This window comes from Podarcis filfolensis (assembly GCF_964270895.1).
Source record: "Podarcis filfolensis genome assembly, chromosome: 9".
Lineage (NCBI taxonomy): Eukaryota > Metazoa > Chordata > Lepidosauria > Squamata > Lacertidae > Podarcis > Podarcis filfolensis.
The window spans coordinates 38,821,181-38,840,798 of record NC_139610.1 but is presented as its reverse complement, the minus strand read 5'-3'; the positions used below and the strand labels follow the sequence as shown (position 1 = coordinate 38,840,798).

At 37.1% G+C, this 19,618-nt stretch overlaps 1 protein-coding gene across 4 annotated transcripts in view; it reads right to left on the bottom strand.

Annotated features, from left to right (window-relative positions):
* Positions 1-433: 433 nt before the first annotated feature.
* FBXW7 (F-box and WD repeat domain containing 7) overlaps positions 434-19,618 on the bottom strand; it is a 122,485-nt gene continuing 103,300 nt past the window's right edge. For all 4 annotated transcript variants that reach the window (XM_083631172.1, XM_083631173.1, XM_083631175.1 and 1 more), the window contains 7 exons: positions 14,898-15,021; positions 13,244-13,380; positions 11,624-11,737; positions 9,753-9,934; positions 8,337-8,562; positions 4,345-4,555; positions 434-2,317 (listed from right to left, as the gene is read on the bottom strand). In XM_083631172.1, coding sequence (XP_083487298.1) covers positions 2,049-2,317; positions 4,345-4,555; positions 8,337-8,562; positions 9,753-9,934; positions 11,624-11,737; positions 13,244-13,380; positions 14,898-15,021 — 1,263 coding nt within the window. In that variant the 3' untranslated portion in view covers positions 434-2,048. The remainder of the gene's footprint in view (positions 2,318-4,344; positions 4,556-8,336; positions 8,563-9,752; positions 9,935-11,623; positions 11,738-13,243; positions 13,381-14,897; positions 15,022-19,618) is intronic.

The window sequence follows — 19,618 nt, the reverse complement described above, 5'->3', positions numbered from 1 at the left end:
GTCAATCAAAATACATAGCAAGATTAAGAATGAATTCTAATACTCTGTTCTCCATCTCAAAATTCTTTCAGAGGAAACTGTTAGAACTTCAAGAAACATGTTTGTATACAGTGCAAATTGCATTTGTTTTGCTTCTATTTTACCAGCATGCTCCAGAATAAAATCTTTGGATATTACCCCCATGTGAAATCCAGTAAGGTTCATTAAGCAAGGCAACAACCCTCAGAAAAGGAGAAAGAATAGTTGCTCTTGAGACAGTTTTCCTCACAGATTCTTAAATTTTAAGAAGTTTCTTTAAAATTGATTGTGAAAAACAGCTTGTTAAAGACCTTTCAGTAAAATTAAACTATGATTGTTTTAAGAATCTATGTGTCTGCCAAATCCTATGCTTGATCCAAACCTAAATGACGATATTTATTGAAAGGAAGACATATTAACATGAAAAAACACATTTTATTGCACTTAAGTTATAAGAAAATAAAATATCTAAGTGAATCAAATCATAGACACAATCCCTTTAAAGGTTGTTTTCCTCCATCCTGTCAGGTTGTTACATAACTAAAATTAACAAACTGAAATCTGATTTAAAAAAAAAAATCAGACTATAAATAAACCAAAAAGGAGGGGGGAGGGGAAACAAGATCGCCTAGGATACAGTGTTAAACCACTTTCACAGTTCAGCTTGAGTTGTGGCTCTTGGAGAATGAGGCAAACCAATTGATAATTGCATTTTTTTTTTCATGTGACAACTTTACCACAAAAACCAAATCGCTTTTGCTTGTCAGTTCCTCACCACCATAAAACTGTAACAGTCATTCTTCTCAAATTCTGTAAAACACTAAGACTGACCAGCAATTTATTTTCATTGTGGTATGTTTCTTTTTTAAAAAAACATCTTGTCAGTTTCATTATGTCTGTTTATTCCATTCACCACAGCCCTCACAAAGAAACGTTTCCCCACAGAACAGGCCGCAAGAGCTTTGTTCCAAGGAATGTGTTTTAATTTTTGCCCAGAAAAAAAAAGAAAAGAAAAAAAAGAAAAGAAAAAGCTTTGCACGCACTCTCAATTCTTTACTTGCAAGCAAACTTCACTCTAAATTGTCTGAAACTCTTCCACTCTCAGCCTCTTAGAGGCACAGTTGGCTCAAGTTTCAGTGGCAAAAAGTCTTTTTTTTTATTTTTCCGTAACCAAACTAGAGCAAATTTGGAATTCAGTCTGGGACTAAAACGTCACAGCAGAAAAAAAATAAAAATAATTTGCTTTTTTTCCTTTCATTTAGCAGCATAAATAAGTTTGGCCACTGGGAATACAGTACAGGGGTGGGACAACAATCCCAGAGTTGAAGACCTACTTCTAGCACCAGCATCATGTATTAAAACCATCTGAGGAATCTCCAAATTCTGGACAACTTGCCACCTCAGAGCAACTTATGCATTGAAGAGCATAGATGGAAGCAACAGTTAATAAGATCAACAGAGGCTAATACTGTGATTGACATTGGCAATGGTTGGCAAAATTAACATAAAAAAGCTGTAAAACTGTACAAAAACAATTCACAGTAAGATTTTAGCTTTTCCACACATGGAAAGGACTCTTTGCTGTCACAGATGCTCTCTTCTTTGAAAGACAATCAGTAACTAATAATGGAGGTATGAAGCTCCTTTCTAGATTTCCGTGGTAAAAGGACAGGGTTAACAAGAATCGTAACAACTTTTTAAGTTTCCACCATGCTCAACGAGCACGGAGAGGAACACACAAAAGAAATAATTGCACCTGGCTTGATTTGGAAAGTCATATTTTGCAAAGCTGCCCCCATTCAAAAGTGAAGCTTTCGATGTGATGAGACAGCAAATGCCTCTCTTGTCAGTTACAGTTCGTCAACTTTGTGTCTTCTCCTTCGTAGTCTGTAGGTCTTTAGGATCTGTTGCCCCAAGCCAACATCCTGCACCACCAAGGACAAGGGATTTTATTTTTTTCCTTTTTGCAGAGGGAGGGAGGGAGGATAGAACATTATTTGCATTTCTGGACAAAATAATCTTTTCAAGCTTCACTTTATATCCACATCAAAGTCCAATACCAGCAGCTTGGTTTCCTCAGTCCCGTTCCGGCTTCCAACTGCACAAACTAGCTTCGTGTTAGAGGCTCTGATCCGCCATACCACACCTCCACTGCCTCCGCTTTCCAATGTAACCAGATTTCGGATAAATTCACCCGTTTTTAAGTCCCATAGTTTTACAGTCCCATCATCTGAGCTGGTAATTACAAAGTTCTTGTTGAACTGTAAACAGGTCACAGCACTTTGATGCTTGTTGGGACCTAAAGCAATTGAAGACAGGAAACATGTCAGACAGAGGCTAGTGTGTAATCTGTTCAATAAATCAAAAACAGAAAGTAGAGCAAAATTTGCCAGTAGCCAATGATGCAACTGAAGAAGTACTCCTGGCTTAAAAACACCTTGCCGAGAGAAAAGGAGAAACCAATATGAAATTAACAGCTGTCATAGTGCTGTACTTTACAGACCTGAGGAAAAAGCATGATATATGGCGGCAGTGACCATGATTTCTCTTTCTTGGGCAAGAAGAAAGAGAGCACAGAAACTGAGAGTCATCCTAGAATGGCTTGTTTAAAGCAGGCTGGCAGTGCTTGTCCATCTTATCTGAAGATGACCTTGCAAAGCTATGCAGGCTGTAGAAGGAGGTGTCTATGGGGAAGGCTGCTCATCTTTTGCCATCTGAAATCCATCCATAGTGCTTTTCTAACTAGGGGAAAACAATGCATCCCTGTGGCAGTTGTGTGAGTCATTCTTTCATGTAGCAGAGAGGAGAATAGAGCAGTGTGTGGTGCGTTCTTGATTTTTATTTGCAAGACTGCCTTCTTAATGACATTTTCTCATCAACCTACATAAATAACCAAACTTTAACGAAAGGTTCCAATCTGAGAATAATAAGCAGCGTATTTGGCTTAACTGCATGATGGACTTTCCATAATAACTTATGGATAAAAGCCTGTAAAGACCATACTTCAAATCTGATAGTATGTTTAAAAAAACCAGACTCTTATTTTTAAAGACTTGTTTTGAAAAGAATATGCCTACATATCTATGCATATATGTCCACGCAATAAACAAAAGAAACACTAACATTTTTCTTTCCCTCCCCCACACTTCACCTTTTTAAATGCCACACGTACTCTGAAATCATTCTTTTTGATTTATATGAATAGGCAGCGTGTTCTCATGTACTGTCTGCCTTTCCAATTAACCTCCAGCCACTAGAATGTCTCAATAACTTCCGAATGAAAATAATGAGTTGCTGTTTTAATGACTGCATTTTTTCAGATTAATGTGGTTTATTAGAGTAAATAAATTAGATTAAATAACCTGAACAAATTTTCAACTGTCTCAGACTGTTTTCTTCAGCAATAAATATTTCTACTAGATCAGTGCATAACCACCGACAGTCAGTTCATAGAAATATGATGCCCAAGGACAAAGAGGGAGAATATGTCTGATTCTGGAGCTTTCTTTTTCTTGCTTTATTTTATTTGTTAAAATTTATGATCCTTTCTTTTCTTCAAAGTACTAGGTACTCATTTAGAACACAGCTTGGCTAAATGTACAACTGAAGCACTTCTCTAGTGTTAATTTTATCCTGTAGAATACTTCAGTTTTAATTACGCAACATGGCCAGTTGGTCTTTTTCCAGAGAAAGGTTCCAAGACACGCAGACATTCTGCTCCTGCAAGGTGTCATTTGAAAGCCCAGGGCATAATATCCTGGTCAGAAACTAATTCTGTAGGAAAACCATATTTGGAAAGAACCGAGGGAGGGGTGGAGTCAAAGTGACCCACTGCAGAGTCAAAGTATCTTTTCTACTTTTTGGGTGGCAACTTGGGGTTTGGGCAGAAAGCACTCCAGAATGCTTCACTGCCATAGATGGGCAATTATAAATTCAGACAGGATGCTTACGGGTGTCAAAATTCCTATGACCTCTCTCTCAATGGCTAAGTATTTAATTGCTTAGGAAAAACTAGTTCCTTCCTCTTTGCTATTATAGCATATCTGACTGTCATTTATTATACTTTTCTTGCCAACGAAAAGAAACTATTACAACAGAACAACTCATTCAACGATATCAAGAGAGAACAGGAGAAACAGAGATAGAAAATGCAAAAGTGAGTATTTTCCCCCATATTCATTTCCCACCAGCAGATGAGCCTATCCTCTTTGTTGTATTCAGATCTTAAGCATGTGTTCAATTTATAACCACATTTGTAGAGTCGTTAATACTGCGCTGTCCTGTGAGAATTTTACATTTAGTTCCATAAGACCCTGAGAAGCTTACCTTGCAACGTTTGTAAACACTGTCCTGTTTTGATATCCCAGATTTTGACTGTAGAATCTGCATTCCCAGAGACAAGAATGTTGTCCTTGAGTTCCATCCCACTTGTTAACGACTGGTGGCCTGTTAATGTGTGAATGCAGTTTCCGGTCTCTACATCCCAAACTCTGATTGAAGTGTCAAGAGACCCACTCACCACGTGGATACCATCAAACTAAGGGGGGAAATGTGAACTAAATTAATATATTTTTATTGTTTAAAAAAATCTGTAAACACTGATTATGTTTACTTCTGCAGTCCCATGCATAGCTAGATATGTACAGAATATAATAATAAAAAAAATAATAATAAATTTTATTTATACCCCGCCCTCCCCAGACAAAACCGGGCTCAGGGTAGCTAACACCAGGTATAAAAACAATTAATTAAAATAAACTTAAAAACAAGATTAAAATACAACATGAAAATGCAGCCTCATTTCAGTAGAAACTCAAATCAAAAACTTTTTGGGGATAAGCATTTCTGATATACTTTCAGAAACAGTAAGATCATTTCAGATTGCTCACTGCTGCCTAAACCCAGCTTCTCTGGTTTAATTTCTTGATATCCAAATATATGCTACACTGTAACTCAAACTGCACAAGGAACTACTCCACATGTATCTGGAACAAGTGACTATGGCCAAACTAGCCGGAACCTTACTTACAGATACACAAGGGTTTCCCTAAATCACAAAGATGATCTGTAATATGTCCCACTTCACTTTCAAAGAGAAAAAGGCTAATCTAGAGCAATGTTTCACTGCATCCTTGTATATTATTTTAATATTACCTGTTAATGATGTGTATTAAAAAAATTATTTTAATACAGATGCAAGCTTTGATTGGTTTAAATATATAGCTTGATCAACCAAATATATCTTGTCCTTGCCTAATAACAAATTAAGATTGAAAGGCATACAGCAACAGCAGGAACAGCCCCCACTCCCCCAAAAAAGAATCCTTAAAAATCTGGCATTCACCCCAAAATACAGACTGCTGAGAACCACAAGGAATCGAAGCATACAGTGATGAGTTAAAATGTCAATACATCTTAAAATGATGAAATATTAATATTTCTAATATCATGCTTATTACCTTAATAGGAAATATTTTACATTAATAACCATCGAACAGATGGAACAATTAAATATGGTGCTCTCATCTAGTAATCAAAGCTTTAATTAAATGGCTACTTATTTCTGTCCTCCATTCAATCCTCTCAAAGAAGCAATTAAAGTGAAGTTATATCAAAAAGCAAATTTATTGGCAATGAGAAATATCCTCGTCAAACTCAAGAGAAGAACCTAAAAGTTTCCTTCCTCTATGAGAAGGCAGGCCTTTGCAGCCTTTAGATCCAAAATTAAATTAATGCCAGATGATGTTTTCATTTATTCTTACACTACCAATGATGAAAGGATGGGCTTTTGTAAATTATAATTATAATTTGAAGGTTGTTATATGCATCACATGATTAAAGTGGTACATCTGTAAATGCAGAGGTTTTCATATGTAGCAAAGTAACTTAAAGCAGTCAGACTACAGTATTCAAATAAACTCTATTTCCCCAAGGCAGTAGCAAAGAGGGGTAAAACTCATTCCGCACATGAGTGAAACTCATCTTGTACTTATGGAGGGCCTACAGGACTATTTACTCATTATATATAATGTGCATGTAAGTCTAGTCCAGGAGTTCTAGCATATCTAAGAATTGCTGTTTATTCTTCTGCTTAAGCTTTTTCAGTCCATACAGTGCTACAGTACCAGTGGGCAAGCTAAAAGACCACCTCTGAAATTAAAGAGTGATGAAAGACATGACCAAGCAATTTAGCAGATGAAATGAACTTATCTGTATCAATTAAGCTTTATTCTATTTATCTTTTAAATTGTGTTAATTTTTTTTACAGTTTTATAAATAAGTTTTTGGCCTGCAATCATCAAAACCACTTACAATCCATTTTTGAAATATTTTCATTGAATTTTCCATTATCCTAATTTAATACGGTCCATTTAGAATACTGGATGCTACTTTAACTCTGTTTTAGTAACACCAAGTTAATTAACAGATGGACTCCATTTGTTTAATTTTTCATATATTACATTTTTATCCCACGTTTCTTTTAAGGAGTAAAACTGTACACGTGCTCTTATTCCCTACCCCCTTTCATTTTATCCTTACAACAAGTGAGTTTTATGCTTAAGTGTGGGCTGTAACCCAGATCTTCCAGGATAAATTTCACAGCCCAATTTAGCCACTAAACCGCATTGACTCTCAAGGAACCAATTGTTCATTGAACCAATGCAGCATCCATGTCTAAGGAAAAGAAAAACTGCACAATTTGACACAGTTCATTTAAAAAGCCTCAACAATGCAACCTCACAAGTGATTCACCAAGTCTCACTCTCCCCGACACATCAGAATCAGAGAAAAGGGAAACACTGTAAATTTAGACTTCCCTTTTTGTCCTGTCTCCATCTTATACATGGCACACCTTAATCTATTTTAAACTGAAATAACTATGACCCAAAAGATTCAATTAGAACATATCATGCAAATTAATGATGTTATACATACATTAAACATTTTAGCAGAAATTTTATTTTAAGCATGTGTGTGCGGCAAGGAAAACAATTAACATAAAACTCCTATAACTCAACTTTTTATAATTACCAAATGAACTATTTCAATGCTTTGTGCATAGGTTTCACTAGAAGTATTGGACTCCAGTTTATTTAAATGCCAGCAGCACAATTTATTTGGAGAAAACTTTTCATGGTTGGTGCAACACTGCACTATACCAACAAAAATAGCTCTTTATATTTTCCACATCCTGGCTCTAATAATACCTGAATTCACTCTTTTATACCACACCATAACAAGCTAAAATGACAAAGACAGCTATTTGGTCAACTTAAATACAGGTCATTAATAGATTTCTATTCCTTCCTTCATTGACATTTATCATCACTCTCTTTAGAGGATGTTCTACAAAGTCAAGCACCAGAATATTCTAAAGATGAATTAGCAGATAAAAATGTTCTCTGGTTTACTGGTTCTGCTATCTGGAAACACCATGCTAACAGTGGATCAAATCTAACCTTCTCCCCAACTCAGTTAATAACCAATATTAGTTGCATGGACCATATGCCATTTATTTGAGCTGAATTGAAGGTGCTGGTACTAACCTAAATGGTTAAATGCATAAATGGTTAGGGCCCAAGGTGCCATCCAGAGTATATCTCGCAATGCATTATGATAATATGGTGGCGCCATGCTCAGTGAGACTGACCTCTACAAGGGGCAGAATCATTTTGGCAATGAAACCTCCCTTACCTATGGAATACTGTCCCCTTTGCTGCCTGTATGGTTTTTTCCCAATGGCCTTTAAGGAAGTATATTAAAACTTCTTATTTGGTTAATCCTGAATCTGTGTTCTATTTTAATTATTAAAAATATTTTGTAAATTGCCTTTCTACCCCAAAGTAATATTAAACATTAAAAACAGCAATAACTACCAAAATTAAAAGTAAACAGAACCATCATTAAAACAAAACCAGAGTGTGGTTTTGTTGTAGAGTTTGGTAATGGATAATTTTGGACTGTGGTTTGTATGACTGCAAGTGCTCCCTTCTGGGAAGACAGACAGGTTTTAAATGAATGAAATGTAAGATAAATGTGGATACAGTTGACCTTTCCTACAATGCAAGCGAAGAACGCTACCAAAGTTGCTCTCACAGCATTGTAGGAACACGTTGTCAAGCTCTCTTTATTTAAAGCTTATAATGTAATTAAGAGGACTAGAGAGACAAAGGACGGAAGAGAAAGGAAACCAAGGATGCATAGAACATGGTTCACTTTTATTATTTGCTGGCTACTCAGCAAATATTCCATTCGGCGTCCATAACTATTAGTGGAAAACTGAAGGACACTTATAGCACCAGATGCAGTATGCTTACCTGTAATGAATAGACTCTATTAGTATGCCCTTGCAAGGTGTGTAGACAGGTTTCAGTTTCTGGATCCCATACTTTGACCATGAAATCATATGCTCCACTAACAACCCTCCTGCCATCATATTGTACACACCGGACTGCAGCTACGTGACCCATCAGAACATGTAAACACTGGCCTGTCTCTATGTCCCAAACTCTCAGGGTAGCATCTCGAGACCCACTGACAACTCTAGGAGGGGGGGAAAAAGAAAAACAAAAGCTGCATTTAGTTTTATGTGGCCATTTTAATTGTATTTAGTTCAGACGGCTACCTAAATAAGTTCTATGTATAAAAGCAGGTAATTAACCCATTCTTATTGACAGACACAGTGGCTACAACCATTGCTTCTGAAATCTTGGCACCAGATTTTAAGACTGAAAAATGTAAGCAAGCTTGGTTTTCTAATGCCACTTCTCATAACATATTTGACAGCCTTATCCTCAGAAGCAGCAAGCTGTTAGTAGCTTTGGGTCAACGAACCTATGTTTACCATCTGAGAATGTTAGAAATGAAGTACACCTGCTAATGTCCTTGAAGCAACATTACCTACTAATGTGGACCCGGACTTTAAAGATGTCTTTCCCCTTTAGCACTTCTCCTTAACTGGTACAGAATAATCAGCCTATGAAGATTACAGGTTCATGAACTACCCCAGTTCAAAACTATAAGCATGTGTCACGTATCTTTTAATAATGGGTTTGCAAATTGATATTTTATTATTCTTTTTAAAGCAAAATTGCATCTGGAAGTTATCTTTAGTTCTCCCCTTTTCCGCTTAAAAGTTTTGCTCTATTTCTGTTTTAAGACCTGGACTTAGAAGCTACAGCTCTGTCTACTTTTGATGCAAGAAATTCAGTGTTAAAAAGGCAATTATTAAATTGAGCAAAAACTTAAAGTAATGTTTAAACAAGCAGAGAAAGAAAGAGCCTTTCCTTTTGTCAATTAAAGTGAGGTGATTTTACCACGCTAACAAGTAGGATGGCTATATAAGAAAAGAGGCTATTAGTAGAAAACAATTATCTGATTACATGATTAAATATCCACCTTGTAGTTCTATTCCTACACTTTTCAGGTCTTCTCCCCCTTTTCTCCTTTGCAAAGTTTTCTATGTGATTGGTGGTTTTTTCCTCTACATTTGTGCATAAAAACTCATTACAAATGTAAGGATTATTTATTTATTTATTTATTCATTATTTATTTCAGATTGTATGAATAGATTTATATTAAAATATTAATTTTTGCAATTAATTTTTTGAAGCTTATATAAGTTTCATTGATTGAGTTGTCTGTTCCAACTGAAACTTAATTAAGCTTGATTTAATGTAAAGTACAGGAAAGCTGAAGAAGTAATCAAATTAGAATTGTTGATAAACAGTTACCTTTTTTCATGCAGGTGCATGCAACGCACAGTTGAGGTATGCCCATATAATGTATGTATACACTCTCCGGTCTCTGCATTCCACACTTTAAGGGTTCGGTCTGTAGATCCACTGATGATTATATTGTCCCTCATTTGTGATGACCAAACTCCACCTGTATGTCCAACAAGTGTTCTTAGACACTGAAAGCAAGCATTTGTCATGGTTACCATTTAGACAAAGAGGACAGATGACAAAAGATAGATGAATTTACCCAACTCTTCATACATATTTCACACAGTGATGTGCTATAATTTGTTACGAAGCTACTACACTGGCAGGCAAGTGATTATATCATAATTCAAATGCAGCAGCATTGCCTTTATAAATGGGAGGGGGGAGTGTCTCACTTTCCCCCATTCCCACACTGAAAAATGTAAGTCCTATCTGGATTTGTAAATTTTACATGAGGCAATACCTTTCATGTCAGGATTTTAGTGAATGGAAAAAGCAGGAAAAAGCACAGTCAGTCCCCAACCCTCCTTCCCAACTTCAACTGGATTGTAAGCCACAACTTTGAAGTTGTAGAGGGATAACCATGGCAACTGTACTGAGCTTCTAAAGTCCTCTGTAGTGCAACTCCAAGCATGGACTGTGGGGAGGAAAGATGGGCACTGCCCCTGACTTCAAGCAGAAGTACAGATAAAGATCAGAGACCAGCAGCCTAATCCTAATCCTAGATGTATTAACTTCCAGTAAGTATACCAGTAATAGGTAGCATCTGCTGTTGAAGCCTACACAGCAGCACTGTGCTTTGACTCCAATGGGAGTTCGTCCCATTGGACACTGTAGACATTAACTGGATCGTAGTGAAGGGGAAAGTGGGGTTCTGGAAACCACAATTTGGTTGACTATCAAGGACAGCCATTATTTGTGACATCTGTTCTCAGTGAATTCTACTGAATGACTTTCAAGCTTTAAGTCTAATTCAATGCCAGTGTTTAACAAAAGTCTTACATTTGTTACTGAAGTCGCTCTATCTGCCATTTGGAATATGAGAAAACAAGCTTAGATAGAGGATTGCTAACAAATTACCATTGGTAACATTGGATTCATATAAAAGAATACAAGACAGACAGAGAAACATTTAGAAACATGATACATGTTGGTAAAATATACATCAGACACAGAAATGATAAACATATATTGATATTTACTGGAAAACATGTGGCAAATAATTCCATAGCAAAATTACTGTCAAAGAACTACCATTTATTTCTAATGGTTTATGAGTTGTGACTCTGGTAGAACACACAAAGTAACTTATAAAAATACAAGTTTTTATGAAAAAATCAAATAACATTTTCAATAGGACAAAGTGCATTTGAAACTATCATAGTTTAAAAGGTAAATAAATGTAAGAATACTACAAAAATATCCTGACATATAATAATTATAAGTTGGATCCAGTAAACTGGGAGCCAAAGGAAGAGAATCTATGTTGCTGTTCTGCAAACATGTGCAGTAGAGTTCATGCAGTGCTGAAACAGTAAATTCTGTAGCATTTCTCAACCACCCAAAAGAAACCCTCCAATCTCTTGCACTGGTGAAAGAACAGCTTTTAGTTGACCTGGCCCATATACTTTAAAGCTTTTCTTGTGCTTTTCTGATGAAGTCTGAGTAACAGAATTCAAGAATTACTAGCCAGTTTGAGTTAACACTCAGTGGCCCAGCTCAGACATTAACTGGGATCTCTAGTTTAAAACAAACCATAATTCAGTTTCAGAATGGGAGAGGAAGTAGCATGCAGCTAATGTATGTCTGATCAGGAAAAATTCTGTCAACATATTTAGGATGAATTTGATTAGAACACAATTAACAATTTGGCTTACCTTTCCTGTAACTGCCGACCAAACCTTTAATGTATTATCATCAGAGCCACTCACTATTCGGTTGCCACAGAACTGTAGACAAGTGATCACATGATCATCATGACCTTTGAGCACCTGACAATATAGAAGAATTTACATATACTTCACTACTACTCATGTATAGAAAATACAGGTTGGATTCTTATAATTTTGTGTTGTTACTGCTTTCTACGCATAAAGCTAGTTTACCAACAGGAACAAACTAGATTTCTCTTCTTAATGCTGCAATCTTTCTTGCTAACAAACAATTTTACTTTTTTTTTGTCTGTTGCAACCATGCAGATTAGCACTTACTTACTTACTTACTTACTTGCATGGACAAGTAGCTACCGACTCTTAACACCTTAACATCCACCTTAACATCATCTCCTACTACTGAAAAGGCCAAAAGCACAATCCCTGTAGCAATCATTTACATATCAAAAGGCTTGCTAGTATTTGATAGTTATTATTTGATTCATACAGGCTGGTGAATGATATGCTCTGGACAGTCCATATCATTTCTGGGAAGCAGTAAGGCACCAGTTGTAGTCCTTTCTTCTTCCTAGAACATGCTTGCAGCAATCTCCTGCGGTTTCCAAACAATGATAGATGCTGCATTTTTAATCTGCCTTAGTTAAATATTCTCATGGTTAGAATCTCTAATCTCTAAGGCATTAAAAAAAGTTTCACAAAACCATGACTAACCATAATACTATTGGATAAGTATTAATATATAGCCCCACCTAAGTTTGTTAGCACAAACTAAATTGTAATAAGTCATGTTAATGCCTTGGCACTTAGTTTGATTGGAGGAAGGAGTTGAACTCTTTGTACAATATGAAAGAAGACACAAAACCTTTCATCAAATCAGGTATTAGATTGTGTATGTTGGAAAATTACTTCATTTTATAATGCAAATAATGAAATACGTGATGCATGGACTGAATAGTGAGAGTCTTATGTATTTAATAGCAGGGTCCCCAAAAGGGTGCAATATGTCACAGTGTGCAGAGTGCTGCACTTTCTATGGGGCTCCTAAAGGCTTGAGGAGACCACTGGATTATAATATAAACCTGTACACTACTCCAACACAGGTGAGTTCTGTGCAAGTTTCCCCTGCCTTTCAGACTATTTACTTTCCCCTTGACAATTGAGTTTCCATAATCACAACCCAAACCTTGGGTTCTGCATTGTAGCGGGTTGGACTAGATTACACTTCCAACTCTGTAACGCTACGATTCTTGGTGACTGCATAACATAGCAGAGATACGATTCAAATGATGGATATATCAAAGGATGGGGTCATATAGGATATGTAAGCACATGCATTCAATGAATCTGGATCATATAGCCACCTAATGTTCTAAGAATAGGCAACACCCCAATACACACTCAATTTTATGTGTTAAAACACTTATGGCTATGACAAAAGATAATGGTGAAATGCAACAAATGCTAAAACATGAAGAGTTTGAAAGTTCTTTTTTAAAAGTTTTGGTGTCTTTTAAAAATGTCAAACAATTTGGCTACTATTAAATAAGAATAAGCCCCAATCCAACTTAATTCATTATATAGTGTTCTTTGTTCAAAGATGGTTACCTTAGGAGATTTAAGTTCTCCTCGCCGCCAGTTAGTATCAATTCTGTGCTGTCTGATGTAAGCACTTTTCCATGGACTATGAATAAAGCCTGGTTTTATTACTTTTCTCCTCTTGATATGTAATGGTTCATCAATTCCTATATTAAAACCAAAAATCAGAAACAGGCAACAAATATCAGTTTCCTTTCTCTCACACCCTTCCTTCCAAGAGAATAAAACTATTAGCAAATTTACTATACTCTAACATTACTTACCAGCTGATAACACTCTGTCCAAATCTGTTCTGTACTTTAATCAAGACTTTCCCAGCCTGGTGCCCTCCAGATGTTTTAAGCTGTAACTCCCATCAGCCTCAGCCAGTATGGCCAATGGGCAGGGCTGACAGGATGTCCAAAATATCTGCTGAGCACCAAGTTGGCAGAAGCTGCTTTCACCAATATTCATTGCCCTTTAAGTATCTACCTGAAAAGCCTATACTGGAGTATCTATCCACATATCCTCACCAATTCAATCCCATCATCTCTTCTTAAATATCAGCTGTTACATCTCAAAACTCCATTTTATTCAAAGATTATCACTTATATACTGGTTTCATTTTCAAACCTTCCACAGTTCTAAGATTTGTTTTCTTGAGATCAGCAGACTGTTTCTTGCTGCTTATGTCTACTTAACTACTACTTATTTAATTATTTCCTTTGGGCACCTGGATTCAGAATTTTATGCCACTGACACTAATTATTTTTTAAAAAGTCTCTTAAGTGCTTTTAAGCACTGTTTCTGCCAAAGGTTTTGTATATCCCAGCTCAATGATTCTGTGATCTCTTTCATTCATTCATATTACAAAGATAGGTTCTGTGTTATCCTCTCTATCTTTACCCTCTGGTGCATCTCATTACTAGCTTGAAACTCTGGTTGCTGGAACATGTGGATAAACATCCACCTCTTAGAGTCTGTTTGTTCTGTAGCCATTTGATCTCACAATCCTAGCAATAAGTACCAAAAGACTTTTTTTTTTTAATGTATAAAGAAAGCTGCTCCAGTTTCATCCACTTGGTCAGCCTTTAACACAACAGCCAGGTTTCACATCTGGAGAGACTTTCTTAAACTTATATTTTCTCCAGGGAAAAACAACAACAAGCAAGAGCTTATTTTTGTAAGTTGCCTTGAAGTAGTTTCACAAAAGTATATGATAGAAAGGCACTGAATTTAATTAACACTGGCTTTCTGATTTGTTTAGGCACCTTTGAAAATTCTCACCTAACCAGATTGTGCAATTGATAAGAAACCACTAAAATAACCACTTCTTGCTTTCCTTCAAGGGATTATTGGCTAAGAACACAAAAAACTGCCAAATAGAAGTTTTGCTTGCACTTGGTAGGCTTCACCTGAGTTTTTTGAACCCTCTATTTCTATTGGATTTAAAACAATTCTGCTTCCTAACCTTTACAGTTAATTAATTTATACAAAGTATAGTTAATTTAGCCTGCAACTTACACATATATGGATTTTTATTGCTGTTGAAGATGCACGTACCACATAGACCAAGCACAATGTACAAAACATGTTGAATTGTTTTTCCATAAAGGACGTTGAAAAATCTTATTTAAAAAAACAACAACTTTAATGATTGAATTAATAGTTTAATGAAATTTACCCTCCTCTCTGCACTTCTCTCTCCACAGAAGATTGTCTTCTGCCAGAATTCTCCAGTATCGACATGTCTGTGCTGCCTGCAGCAGGTCCTTGGGTTCCAGGAATGAAAGCACATACAGAGCCAACTTAAAAGAAGAAGAAAAAAAGAAGCAGAGATTAAACTCATTCTGGTTGCTGTACTTCAGGGAATGTACTGTGTCTTGTATATTCATATAGCCAAAGATTAACATAAGCACAGTGGATGCATTAGTAGAACAGACTGCTAAAATCAGAGAAGCCAAGACAGAAGGATGATCTATTAAGACATACTAGTGGGGTCATAAATACCACATGAATATGGGACAGAACTGATAATTTAGTTTAACGCAATGGCTTTGGAAGATAAAGTTTTCTGAGAAAGGCAAGCAAAACCGTAACTGCAGAATACTTGTTTAACCTGTGTGACAAGGGTGTACCAGTACTCTCTGTAGCTGGATATATGAAGCAAGTGATCAAAGGTACATGGTCCAGTTGCAGGAAAAATTAGAAGACTTCAAGAAAATGGAAAGACTGTCCTTAATTCAGCAGTCTAACATGCACATAGAGATAAATGAAGTTGGCAGTGTTGGACCAGACTGAGGTCTCAGTGTATTTCCCATGGATTTTAAAGTTTAAAGCAGCCTACCGAGTAGTCTGATTTGGGAGGAAGTGTTTAACTGCACATCCTCCACTGATCCACAGTAGTGGAAAGGGGTTAAGCACTCCCCCCTCTCGAATGTCTCCTGCAATCCCCTTTGCTAAGACTTAGAAAAATGTGTGTGCCGAGGTGGAGGAAGAAATGAGAGAATCACCTTTCACTTGTTTTGCTGCCTGCTGGCCACAAGGAACAGTCAGCAGGTAGCTTGCCTGAGAAACTCTGAAAATGTGGAGGGGGGGGGAAATGTGGGAATCTCCCATTGCTGCTGCATTTGTTTTGCTGCCTGCTGGTATATGAAGAAGGCAGCTGCTTGAGAGGGGTCTCAGCTGAATATGGGGGTGGGTGGAGGATATGGCTACCCTTTCTTGTTTTCTGCTACAGGCCCTACAGCAAGGATTGTTCTGAAGTTGTTGGGCAGAGGGGAGCCCAGGGCAGAGGCATCATAATGACAATCTTGTTCCTGGCTGACATGAAGCAGACACATCTCTTGTACTCTTTCTACAGTGCCTGCTTAAAGCATTATTTGTTTAGGCAAGTCTATCCAGACATATAGAAGTTGAAATGTTTTAATCTTTTACTGTTTATTTTAATTCTTTTAAAATGTTTTGAATTGTTTTTAGCTGTTTTAATCGATAATTTTAATATTTCTTGTAAACTGCTTAGAATCAAATGGTATAGAAATTTTGTTAAACAAACAGCAATTAGATACATAAAATCAGTTTCAAATCCAATAATATTATATTGTTAATCTTAATTATTCTATAAACTAAAGAAATTAAGGCAGCTTGAATACAGACAGTACAAACTGGATACATACATAAAAAGGCAAGACAGAGTGGTGATCATTACATAGAATGGCCACTTTCCCATTGTCTCTCCCCCCACCCGCCTGCCCCAAATCTCTTAACTGGCTAGCATCCTCTTTCACAGCATTTCTTTGGAAATGTTCATCATGGCAACACTGTTTTCTTTTGTGTTTCGGTGGAGGCAAATTTAAAAATGAGAGTTCATTGTTTTTGAGCGGTTTTTCATACTGCAGTTTAAAAGTAACGTTTGATATCAAAGAATGGTGTACAGTCAAACCTTGGTTCCTAAACAGCTCTATTTTGGAATGTTTTGGCTCCCGAATGCCGAAAACACGGAAGTGTTCTGGTTTTCAAATGTTTTTCAGAAGCCGAATGTCCAACACTGCTTCCGCTTGAGCACAGGAAGCTCCTGCAGCCAAACAGAAGTAATGCCTCGGTTGTCGAACATTTCAGAAGCTGAATGGGCTTCCGGAACAGATTATGTTCGACAACCGGTTTGGCTGTATTTAACAGATAGCTAAAGGGATGGATAGGAGTAATAAAAAAGGTAGGAGCATGATATAAAAACCGCACAATTATTTCACAAGTCTCAATTTATGAGTGGTGTACAAGAGATTTATAATCTAACACATGTTAGGAAAAAATGGGAAGTGGAAAGAGACACAATAAAAGGGAAAGATTAAATGATGTTTAAAGGTCTTAGGCGGGGGGCAATATATAACATGGGTAGGTGGTAGTTGTTAAAAGTAGTCATACAATCCCAGCCTTTAGGATATTGGAACCATTGCAATAGCGGATACTGTTCCTCAAATGGCCTAATATTTCCCCGCAGTTTAAATCTAATGCCTTTGTGTGCCCTGAGGCTTCTTATATGCATAGTCACATGGTACATCTGCTCCTCCTGTGGTTGATAAAATCAAGGCTTCCTTTGTAAACACATGACAGCCACTCTCCCATGGAGGGATTTTAAACAGACTCTTTATCTTAGGAATAAAGGGCTTTATATACCTAAACATTTGTTTGATAACTAAAATCAACAACTGAGGAGCTAGACAATTGTGAAAGAGAGAGAAAATGTCAAAAAAGGCAAAAGATTTATACAATCTAAAGAGAAACCAGAGTATAAAAGAAAAATGTCACGGCAAAAACAAACGCAAAAACCCAACAACCACGGGGTGCAAACAGCAATTCTTCTCTAGCTAAGAAATGATAAATAATTTAAATTACTGGTTTTCTATCTTATTTCACTGCATTTTTCATGAAAGAAGTGTAACAATTCATAAAATAAATGGTACTCCTATGTGATTATTTTTTTTGAAAGACCGCTCAAAAAACTAAGACTAGGGGGCAATCATTTCAGAAGGAGTGTAGATGGGTCAGAAATCAAGTTTTGAAATTTTACCTGGGCCGATTACATACAGACCCAAAGATTCTCAAATTTTGGATGAGACTGAGCATGCTCAGGAAGCATCCATCACCAGTCAGATGCATGGAGATTCTAGTGTCCAAGGTCTCCTTGGCCAAAAGACAATTAAAAGCTGCCACTGTGATCTGGAGGGCTTGTAAAGGACACTTCTGAGCATACTTATGAACACGCAAGCCTTAAGAAAGAAGTGTACAAGACCTCTGCTGCTGCCAGCTACTCATTGCCTGCTTTTCATAATAAAAAAATTGCTTAGGAAAAGAGTGCTGGCGGCTGAGTTCCCCTAGGCTTAAACTTCCAAAGCTCTCTCAGGCTGCCCTCATAAGTACACTTACTTATCCAGAAGTAGATCCCACTAAACACAGTGGCACTTACTTTGCATAAAATGCAAAGAGGAAAGTACCCTGAGCTCAGAAATGACACCGAGCTAATTACAAGGTGAGCTGGGAGCAGGGGGAGAGAAACAGAAAATAGAACTAGCACAAAGAAACCGCAGGCAAGTCAAGATTTCTGGGTTCTTGCAACCAACGTATGTATAAGGTAAGTAGCTACAACAGAAACAGTACCCATAGAAAGAAACAATGTAAAAAACTATTATGTTTCACAAACTGATAGCTCAGTTAGTTAGAGTGTGGTGCTGACAACGCCCAAGTTGCAGGTTCAATCCCCGTAAGGGACAGCTGCATATTCCTGCATTGCAGGCGGCTAGACTAGATGATCCTTCCAATTATGATTCTATGAAAACTACTGTCGTGCTTCTATGAGAATATGAGGATTTTAAGGAAATATACAATATTACTATTACAGTTTATTACCCATTAAAAATTGTTTAAAACAGTTTAAATTACAGGAATAAGGTGGGTCCTAAAATATTCACATATACTGTATTACATTGTACTTAAAAAATGGAAACCATCAAACAAAACCGGGGGGGGGGGGGAGGGATTCTGCCACGAAAAGCTACGCAAAATGCAGTGGATTTAATAAGCATGAGGGGATGCCAGTCATGCCGGGAAAGAACTCTTAGTGATTCTTCTCAACTCCTTTCCAGTCATATAGCATGTGATCAGAAAGCCTGTTCCTTGTTTAAGAGTCCCTTGTGCACAGAACCACATTAGCATTTTATGTTTGGCACTTCTGCACAAACAAATGTTTGCTCAGACATCAGTAGCCATGCCAAGCCACAAGCAGCACATAGCCTCTGGAGCTTTTCTTGGATTGAGAAGGACAAGCCTGTAGATTTCTTGTCTGGATAAAATGGTGTACAAAGCCATGCAGAAGAAAAACCAGTTGTATAACCCTGCGGTTTATTCTCAAGTCTCCAGTCAGCTTTGTGGGGGAATCAAGAAATCAGCTGCTGCTCCCGTCGTGTATTAAGAGTGGTCCAATGGTGTAACTAACCAGGCAAATCAAAACTAGCAGGAGTGAACAATCATATCACCCCTCTCTCACCACCTGCCACACATCTGGCTATTTCGTCTCACAGGGATGGTAGCCACTTCCCCAGTATCCCTAATTTTATTTATCAAGGTGGTGCACAGCAAAATCACAGAAGTATCACAAAACTTTAAAATCTAAAACATTTTAAAATACAGAACAAATGGCCAACAATGAATTCTTAATTGTATAGTCTACCCAAACCAATGTAATGTTACCTCTTGCACTGAAAAGGATATTGCAACCTTTTCCTCTGATCAGCAACACACACCTTAATTGTATGATATAAAACAGAAACATATCTCCCACCCCCTGGCAACCTGGTCTCTTTGCTGCAGCCATAACGATGCCATTCGAAAGGTTATTTTAGCCAAACACTC